A 10,465-nucleotide genomic window follows, 5' to 3' on the forward strand; every position below is an offset into this window, starting at 1 on the left:
CATTGTTGTTTGGCGGGTCCGGGCTGGGGATTCAAACCCGCCACCTTAGGTGTACATGGCTGGCGCCTTAGCTGGTTGAGCTATAGCCGCCGAGCCAAGGCCACATTTTCTAACCAATTAAATAAACAAGAAATTCCTGAGAGAAGTTAACCACATTTCTACTATGAGGTATTTGAGATGGTTTTCTCATGAAATACTACACAGACCAAAATGTAGGAGACACGGCCAAATCCTGCCTAGAGGCCTCAAGTGTTTTTACTGACAAACCTAAGAACCAAGTGTAGTGTCCCAAGGATTAGTTTATGAAATTAAAGAAGACAACTACATGGAAGCTGGGATTAGAATTTGGTGGCCACGGGCTTTAGGACCCGTGTCTCCTGGCCGTGCACCCCTGTTCAGTGGGAATAAACGTGTGCAGGGAGCAAGGCTGGGGCCTCAGCAGGAGACCTACAGAGACAGTATTCCTAAAAGGAACGAGCAGGTCAGCCCTGCTGAGGTCTGATGAGGACACCTGGGAAAATGAATTAGATTTTTTTTTTTGTTCTTCTGTAGGTATTTTGACCAGTCACGTTGGCAAGACTGGGAAATGTCAGAACCACCCTGGAGGGCCAGGGGCAGTGTGGGTAGACACTGGGGAGAAGCCAGTTCAGTCTGCCCTAGGGTCCAACCTTGGCCTTAGTCCTGGGCACATCTTTGTGGCAAGTGTATTCACCATGGTTTCTGATGTCTGAGAGTTAGTCATTCGTCAGGGCCCATCTCTTCACGTTGTGCTGTGTTGGTCTTTAACTTCCTGGTGATGCGATAGAGAAACATTTCGGATCCAAGTGTTTGAGGTGGCTGCATGCGGTGTTTCACACCTGTAATCCCAGCACTGGGGAGGCAGAGGTGGGAGGATTACTTGAGCCCAGGAGTTTGTGGTTGCTGTGGGCTATAAAGATACCATGGCAGGGCTGGGTGTGGTGTCTCACGCCTGTAATCCTAGCACTTGGGAGGCCAGTGGGTGGATTGCCTAAGCTCACAGGTTTGAGATCAGCCTGAGTCAGAGTGAGACCATGTCTCTAAAAATAGCTGAGTGTTGTGGCAGGCGCCAGCTACTTGTGAGGCTGAGGCCAGAGAATTGCCTCAACCTAGGAGTTTGAGGTTGCTGTGAGCTATGACGCCACTGCATTCTACCACTCTACTCTGTCTAAAAAAAAAAAAATCATGGCACTCTAGTTTGGGTGGCAGAGTGACACCTTGTCTTTAAAAAGCTAATAAATATGTGAAGTTTTAAGAAGTAACCTGCTTCAGTGCAAAAACAGTAAAAATGAGAACTCCCCATCTTGTGAGTGATGTGTCCTGAGGCCTAGAGCTGCTTTGCAAGCCCACCTCAGAGCTGTGTGTAGGTAGGATGTGAGCATAGTCCTGACTGTCCCTGAGATCACTCGGTGTGTGCACATGTGACCCTGTGCTGCTCCAGGTAGTGGGGACAGACACAGCCACAGACTGTGGGCCTGCAGGTGGCCACATGGGAACACCATCTGGCTATGCTCAGCCCCCTGAGGCCCGAGCTGCCTAGCGCTCGCCCTCCCAGAAGTTGCCGTCATACTTAGAGTGCACCCTGGTGGGGCAGCTGCCTGTAGGAGCAGAGCTGTTCCAATCAGACTGTTGCTGGTCTTCTGTGAGCTTGCAGGGATGTGAGTCTCACCCTGAGGTGTTTGCAGGTAACAGGACTAATACTGCAGAAGCACACCTGCCACTGCCAGTGGGGAGGGGCTTGTCTCCCCAGGTCTTCATGCAGACATTACTTTTCCTAGTTAGAGACTCTTCAAGCATCATATGAGGATCTGAAGGCGCAGTCTCAAGAAGAAATCAGGCACCTGTGGGCCCAACTTGATTCTGCAAGAGCCAACAGACAGGAGCTGAATGGTGAGGAATTTCACATGGACAATTCAAACCCTCAAAAGCTGAAGTTGTATGTTTTTAATTGTTAAAACCCCAAACCAGAATTTAACAATTGTAGAAATGTGGCCTCAGCTGGTATTTTGGGTCACAGCACAGTGCCTTGTCATGTACTGCCACTTACCCCTCAGTGGCTGTAACTATACTGTGCTCCTATCGCCCCAGCCCCACCTATGCCATTGGAGCTGTGCTCCAGGCCCTGCATGCCACTGGGCTCTTGGAAGACCCCAAATCCCTGGCCTAGTTGTTTTATGTCAGGCCTGTGCTTGGCACTGAGGACAGGCTGCTTCAGGGCAGGCAGAGCCTCTTGTGCCTGGAAGCATGTGGTGATCAGGCTCAGTCAGGCTATCAGTGTCCAGGGCCACAGTAGATAGAGGCAAATATCTATAGACAGAGCCTTTTATTTATTTATTTTTGTGGGACAGAGTCTCACTCTGTTGCCCATGGTGTTATAGCTCACAGCAACTTCAAAATCTTGGGCTCATGTGATCCTCCTGCCTCAGCCTCCCAAGTAGCTGGGACTATAGGTGCCCACTACAATGCACAGATGGTTTTTCTATTTTTAGTAGAGACAGGATCTTGTTTTTGCTCAGGCTGGTCTTGAACTCCTGAGCTTAGGCGATCCACTCACCTCAGCTTCCCAGAGTGTTTGGATTATAGGCATGAGCCACTGTGCCCAGCCCAGACATAGCCCCAGACACCCCACCCTCCCCAATTGCCCCTGTGGATAAATGTGATTTGGAGGAAAGATTTGGTTCTTATGAGAAAGGACCAAAAATCTAAAAATAAGGCTGTTGGGGAATGGCTGTCCGTTACCTGGGGGCAGATAAGGCCGGGTTCTGTGTCCAGCCCTGAGCGTTGGTCCAGTAGCAGGGTGGGGGGTGGCTGCCAGTTTACCTTTTGCTCAGGACCCACGCTGGGAGCTGGAGGAGGGAGCTGGTGGCCCTAGGTAGCTGCTTGAACACAGGCTCTAGTTCTGCATGTGGGCGTTGCAGGTCTATCCTGCATCTGGGGGCCCATCTACAGGACTTTGGTATGAAATCTCTGGGGGATGGCCAGCATCATGAGCATTTTATTGCCACAGAATAGCTACAGTGGCAATGAAGACACTCTCCCTTATGGTCTGTTTTAGTCTAACTGTCACAAACCTGGTGGCCACAAACAACTCACATTGAGCAGCTCAAAGGAAGTCTGAGGTTGTGTGGCTGGGTTTCCCACCCAGGACCTACCACAGCTGAAGTCCTGGTGTGGGCTGTGTCCTGACCTGTGTCTGCCCACTCTTAGTCAGGTCCTGGTAGAACCCATGTGTCAAGGGTGTAGGGCTGGCGTCTGTGGCCTTGCTGGCTGTAGACCCGAGAGCCCACCCACCTCCTTCCATGTGCAGGGCTGCTCCCACCCTGCCTTGGGCCCACAGCACTGCCAGGGACACATTCCGCTCTGAGTGGTCTCTCGTCACACCTCTGAGTGTTTAGCCCTTCCCAGGACTCCGGCCCCTCCACGTGGTCCTTGCTGTCTCCTGATTGTCGGTGTCTTACTGTAAGACAGTTGTGTGGTGTTGTCTTATGGCAGAGTTTCAGGAGCAGCTCCAGGCACGAGCGTCCCGCATTGGGGAGCTGGAGCTCCTGAAGCAAGACTTGGAGCAGCAGCAGCAGCAAGAACGAGCCCAGCATGAGTCTGACCTGGAGCAGCTGAGAGTGTATTTTGAAGAAAAATTAAGGGATGCCGAGAAAAGCTACCGAGAAGACCTGATTCTGTTACAGCAACGGTTGCAGGACATGAAGGAAGATTCTTTTCTGGAGGCTGTAGAAATCAGGTTAATAAAGCATTTTCATTTTAAATGTGTTCCTAAAACGTAGGATCTTTGTGCTGAATTGAGGTGTAGTTTTTTTGGTCATTTCATGCTAATGGAGACCAAAAGCACTTGGTTTTAGAAGCACATGTCATGGTTAGGACTCAAGACAAGATGACACTAGCACATGGTCCTGGGTCCCTGACCTGCAGGTCTCTGCTGAATGGATGAGATGTGGCCACCCTCTTGTTAGGGTCTCATTCCCACCCCTTGCTGTGACTCTGGCTGATCTGAGCACAGAGGGGGTGTCACCTGTCCTTGCCTTAGAAGTGAGAAAAGGGCACAGTTAGTTCCAGGACATAACAGAGCCCGGGCAGATGAGGGGGATGTGGATGTTATGAAACTTATTTTCTCTCTCAGTGCATCCTGCACATGTTCAGAAGAAACACCTGAAAGAGAAAAAATAGGCTGCCATGACCAGCTTGTCCTTCAGCCTGAACAGCATAAGGTATAGACCAATCCCTGGAAGGGGTGAGTCCTATGACTGGAGTTTGTATACGGGGTGTCTGTGCTGTGTGGTATCTCTCGCCTCCCTGACACCTCATGCAGGGGAGGCCACTCAGCGGAGACCCTGCACCACACTGTGGTCCTCTCTTCCTGCACTTTCTGTCTTTGTTTTGAGACAGGGTCTCACTCTGTCACCTGGGCTGGAGTGCAGTGGGGTTATCACAACTTACCACAGCCTGGAACTCCTGGGCTCTGGGGGCCCGAGTGCTCACCACTCCCAGGCTCTTTATGTACTTTTAAACTATTTTTTTCTTTTCTTTTTCTTTCTTTTTTTTTTTTTTAGACGGAGCTTCAAGCTGTCGCCCTGGGTAAAGTGCCATGGCATCACAACTCACAGCAATCTCCAGTTCCTGGGCTTAAGCGATTCTCTTGCCTCAGCCTCCCAACTACAGGTGCCCAGCACAATGCCTGGCTATTTTTTTTGGTTGTAGTTGTCATTGTTGTTTGGCAGGCCCGGGCTGCATTTGAACCTGCCAGCTCTGGTATATGTGGCTAGTGCCTTAGCCACTTGAACTACAGGCACTGAGCCCTAAACACCTTTTCACTGGCTTTACTTGGTTTTCATGCAATCAGTTTCTGTCATTTTTAACCCCTGTGGAGCAGCACTGTCCTAACAGTCCTAACAGTGCTTCTGGATGGATGATGGGATGCTCTGGGTTTGTCTGCTGGTGTGGCACCAGGATGCCTGTGAGCATCTGCTGTTTAGCTGGTGCTGGAGGCCACCTGGTGGTGACCCCTTGGAGCAGTGGTTTCTGTCCCAGACTTCGCGGCCCTTAGAGAAGGTGCTCGTGGCCTCATTGAGTGCCTACTCATGAAGTGTTGAGATTCTGCTATTCTTGGTTGTTTAGGTTGTGTCTCAAGAGCAGGTGGCTGTCACCAGGCTCTACATAGCAGGCAGCTCAAAACACAGACATTGCTTCTCTCCCAGCCCTGGAGCTAGGAAGCCCCAGGCCAGATGTGGCAGAGGTGGGCCAGGCCTCTCTGGCCTCCCCCTGGGTGTGTAGAGGTTACCTGCTCTGCATCCCCACAGGTTGTCCTTTTGTGTGTGTCTCCTCTTCCAGGGATACCACCCCGATGACCTCATTTGACCTTAATTGTCTCTTTAAGGGCCTTGTCTCCAAATACAGTCACTTTCTGAGGTCGTGGGGGTTAGAGTTTCAACACATAGGTTTTGGGCACATTGTTCAGCCCATTCTGGGGGTCTCCAGCTCCTTGTGAGCTGGGTGACCCTTGACTCAGGATAGGCATGAGTTGCTGTCCTGCCCTGATGCTGCGTCTTGCCCACTAGCACTCATGGTCTGTGTGATGTTGGCACCACAGCACAGCCCCACTTGCCTCTGGCCCTCTAGGCACTTCCTAGCCCACATGTGATCTGCTGCTCCCCATGGCCATGTCTGCCCTTGGGGCCTCCGGTTCACAGTGGTCCTGGGATGTCCTGCACTCTTATTCACAGAGTCCCTTCTTCTTGTGCCTGCTGAGCAAAAGTCCCATTAGCTGCAGGTGGGAGGAGACTGAGGGCCTGTGCATCCTCTTGTATCTGAGCTGGCTTCACTCCCCTGGAAGGGCTCTTCTGTCACTTCTGTCACTTGTCCCAGTGCTGCTGGAGTGCACCCCCCAAGCCCCATCCTGCTCTTTCCACAGTGGGGTCAGCCCTGCCTCCCTCCCTAGTCAGTGTTGCTTTTCACGCTGGACACAGGGCAGGGCCTTGGGCTCTCACACTGTGGCTTCACTTCTGGGAAATATGTTGTGTTTTGTTTGTTTGTTTTTGTTTTTGAGACAGAGTCTCACTATGTCGCCTTCGGTAGAATATCGTGGCATCACAGTTCATTCACAGCAACCTCAAGCTCTTGGACTTAAACAATTCTGTTACCTTAGCCTTCCGAGTAGCTGGGACTACAGGGGCCCACCACAACACCCAGTTATTTTTTGGTTGCAGTTGTCATTGTTGTTTAGCAAGCCCAGGCTGGGCTTAAACCTGCCAGCCTCGGTGTATGTGGCTGGTAGTCTCCTCACTAAGCTACAGGTGCTGAACCTATGTTGTGTTTTTTTGTGTGACGATTTTTCTTTACACTCTTTGTCCTCCCTTTGCAACTCCTGTGAGACTCACATGAGACCTTCACAATGAAGCCACTGATTTTCTTAAATTTTTATCTCTCATCTCATATCTATTTTGGTTCTATTTTCTGAGTGGCTGGTTTTCTCTATTTCTTCTAATTTTTCCAGTTGAATTTCTCATTTGTTTCGTCCTGCCCTTGTGCTGACCTGTACTTTCTTGTGGGCATGGTGCTTGTGCTCAGCTCTGCAGACAGTGGTTCCTATTTCTGAGATTTCTTGTTTTCTATCAGGGGCCATGTTTGGTATTGTAGGAGGTGTGAGCCCCTGTGGCCTCAGGGACTTTGCACTAAACACAGAGCTATCCCTGGGTGGCATCACCTCTCTCCAGGGACGTTGTCCTCTCTGGTGGCAGTTTCTCAGCCTTTTGGAGTCTTTGGTGTCAGGTGCTTGAGGAGGAATGGCAGGGGGGTCCCCAATGTCTTCTCTGTAGTACCGGTCAGTCTAGGGCGAGCATGGCATCCATCTCCCTGTTCCTGGCCTGGATATCCATGGAGTACATGCCCTGCCATGTGAGCCTGAGGCTGTGACACCCTGTGCCTTTTGTCTTCCCATGGTTGGTGACGTTGTTTGTGGATTGCCTCTTTCTCTATTTCTTTTCCTACTGGGTATATAAATTATTTTTTTTACCTATTATTTTAGTGGTATTTCTGAAGGGTGAGGAGATAAAAATGATGGACTATGTGTATGTTGAACCAAAACTCTGTGTGGATTTAAAATAATGATAGGACAAACTGCCCTCCTCCAAATTGTCCTGGCTGCTACTCCCATGCAGGGCTTTCCGAGCTGAGTCTCCTCGTTTGACTGGCAGGCTGTGACTGGCTTTAGTTGGGATCTCTTGGATTGCTAATGACCTTGCTGACCATCAATCCTCATGGCCCAGCGGTTCAGTCTTGTTTCTGGCCCTGCCATGGGGCCTCTGTGCCCTGCTTGTTGGTCCTGTCCATCCTGCTCCCCGTGCTCAGTACTCAGCAATCCTTTATGCACTTGGTGTCCCAGGGCTTGAGACTGTCTCATCTGTTGAGGTGTCTAGTTCTGTAAGAAATGAAAATTAGGCTTGGTACCTGTAGTTCAGTGGCTAGGGTGCCGGCCACATATACCAGGGCTGGTGGGTTGGAACCTGGCCTGGGCCTGCCAAACAACAATGACAACAACAGTAACAACAACAACAAAAATAGCCAGGCATTACGGCAGGCACCTATAGTCCCAGCTACTTGGGAGGCTGAGGCAAGAGAATCACTTAAGCCCAAGAGTTTGAGGTTGCTGTGAGCTGTGATGCCACAATACTCTACCGAGAGTGATATAATGAGACTCTGTTTCAAAAAAAAAAGAGAGTTAAAGCCTTGATTGAGAAGATAACTCAGCTCATTAGAAGCATGAAGTGCAGGTCACACGACTCCTTTGTGGGTTTGGAGAATGATGGATTTGCTGGCTGCATATTAAGGGGAGCAGAAAGACTCGGGCACCTAGGGAGCACGTCCCTAATTGTTCATTACTGAGAATGCAGCAGCTGGGGCCCTGCAGCAACTGAGGGCCCCTGGCAGGGGGTGGCACACGGAGCCTGTCCTGTGCCTGTGGCTACCATGGTTTCTGTGGGATGTGTGTATGTTCTCTAATACCTGCAGCCAAGTAACTGGACTTGTCCTCTGTCCTCTGTCCTCTGTGATTGCTCCATAGGAGAGCCTGGCCTGTCCTCCAGTAGAGTTAGGAGAAAACCACAGGCATGAATTAGAAGCATTACAGTCCTGCCATACCTGGGAGCTCTTGGAAGAACAAGGACAAGGTAGGAGCCTCTCATTAGCTGCTGGCTCTTTGACCCTGTGGGAATTTTGTGGGGGTGGGATCCTTGGTGGAACCTGCCTCTTATATGAGGAGCTGGAGCTGGACAGTGAAGGTGCTCAGGGTATGGGGCCTTCGTTCCCGGCCTCCAGCTCCTGGTATGGTACCTGGCAGGCTGCCGCCTGGGTGGCTTCTCTGGGAGGCTTCTCTGCGCCTCTCATGGGATGGCTGGGTGCCAGTGACCACTCTCCTTTGGGAGGGTGGTCATGCCCTGGGGGATCCTGCAGACCTAGGGTGGGCAGACAGTTAGGCCTGGCCTGGCTGGTCACCTGGTCTGAGGTCTGTGGCCATGGGACATCCAGGCAGAGCTCTAGGGTGGCAGGGGTGTGGCAGGGGCAGGACAGTGGCAGGATGGAGAAGCACAGTCATCCCAGCAGCATGTCTCAGTGGCGCTATATAGTAACCCAGACTCAGACCCCCACAGTGCAGGCCAGCCACCAGAGGAGGGCCCTGAGGGTATGGCAGATCAGGCTCCACACCCGGGTACTGTGGCACCAGCACAGCATGAACCCGCCTAGATCCAAGGAACTGTGCACAGTGGTGCTAGGGGCTTGTCCGCCAGTCATCCTGCTGTACTGAGGGTTGTGCTTAGTGTCAGGTCCCTGCCTGCTGGGCACCTTCGCCCTCACTGCTCTTATGAAGAGGACACAGGCTGGCGATAGGGGGTGTGCTGGGCCTGCAGAACCAGCATGGGTGCTGGGACAATAGCCCTCCAGTACCTGGCCTTTTGCTGGGCTTTGCAAGATCACCTTGCAGACCCTGAGACACGTGTCGGGTGATAGGCAGGTGGGTCTGCTCAGGCAGCTGGCTCAGGGTCACTGCTGTGAGAGAGCAGTGGCTGCTGTGCTCACCTGAGGGCCTCCTGTAGCCTGGAGATGGGGCTAGGGCAACAATGGACATGCCTTCCAAAGGGGCCCTTTTTGTGAATGGCACCTGCCCTGTTGCTGAGTCAGCACCGGGCTCCTGAAGCTCAGAGCATCCTCTCCAGTGTGTTCAGAGTTGGGGTGGGTGGCCCTGGAGTCTGACTGTTCCTCCCCACCCTGTAGCTCTGGCCGTGCTGCGTCTCCCTGGTGCTCAGGATGCAGCTGAGGAGGCTGACTGGGAGGTGGCTACAAGAGACTTGGGTTTGGAAACTGAGCACAAAGTTGAACTTTCACTACTTCAGACTGAGCTCAAAGAAGAGATTAAACTCTTAAACATAGAAAAAAGAAACTTATATGAGAAATTGCAGCATGAAATTCGTGCGAAGGAGGATCTGGAGCAGGTGAGCTTATGCCTCCTCCCCTCCCCCACCAAGAGGAACAGGGCAGGTACCGCATGGAGCCAGAGCCAAGGCCTGACTCAGATCACCTCAGGAGCTGCCAGGAGGAGGCACCAGATGGCGGTTGCTGCCTGCCTGCAGCCACCTTCTGATGTCATTCATCTGGGGGTCTTAGGTCAGGCCCAGCTTCCCTGGGCTCTTCCACATGACTCCATTTTACATCCGTGAAAAATGCAGGCCCTGACCCCTATGTAGCCATTTTTGAGAAGGTAACAAAGTCACTGCCATGCCATTGTAAATGTTGACAGAATGATAAAACATAGATCATGGCACAGTTGCCTGGGCCTTGCTGCAGCATTGGTGTGGTAGAAGCAGCGTGGGCTTGGGTTTTCATGCCTCAACATCTCATGCTTAGAGCGGGTGATCCTTTGTATTCTGTTTACTGCTCCTTTCACCCTCTTGCACTTCCCTGTGAATGTCCTTTGGATTTTCTTCGTCCATCAAAACAGTTTAATAGGAAGCTATTATCACCTGCAAGTTTGATCACATGTGAGTTTTTATTTACTTTTTATTGAGATAGTCTCAGTTTGTCACCCTCGGTAGAGTACCATAGCCTCACAGCTCACAGCACCCTCAACTCTTGGGCTCAAATGATTCTCTTGCCTCAGCTCTCTAGTTGCTGGGACTACAGGTGCCCGCCACAACGCCCAGCTATTTTTTTTGTTTGTTTGTTTAGCTGGCCTGGGCCAGGTTTGAACCCACTAGCCCTGGAGCATGTGGAGCATGTGACTGGTGCCCTAAGTACTGAGCTATGGGCCTCCTGCCACATGTGAGGCTTTTTTTTTGAGACAGAGTCTCACTGTGTTGCCCTCGGTAGAGTGCCGTGGCATCACAGCTTATAGCAACCTCAAACACTTGGCCTTAAGTGATTCTCTTGCCTCAGCTTCCCAAGTAGT

General features: G+C 51.4%; 1 protein-coding gene across 1 annotated transcript in view; it reads left to right on the forward strand.

Annotated features, from left to right (window-relative positions):
* The window catches only part of PCNT (pericentrin), a 133,034-nt gene that overhangs the window by 29,120 nt on the left and 93,449 nt on the right, over window positions 1-10,465 (forward strand). The window contains 5 exon segments of the mRNA XM_023518087.1: window positions 1,797-1,908; window positions 3,511-3,754; window positions 4,151-4,238; window positions 8,087-8,192; window positions 9,295-9,512. Coding sequence (XP_023373855.1) covers window positions 1,797-1,908; window positions 3,511-3,754; window positions 4,151-4,238; window positions 8,087-8,192; window positions 9,295-9,512 — 768 coding nt within the window.

The sequence above is a fragment of the Otolemur garnettii genome, unplaced genomic scaffold, assembly GCF_000181295.1.
Source record: "Otolemur garnettii isolate 467f Iridium unplaced genomic scaffold, OtoGar3 scaffold00128, whole genome shotgun sequence".
Lineage (NCBI taxonomy): Eukaryota > Metazoa > Chordata > Mammalia > Primates > Galagidae > Otolemur > Otolemur garnettii.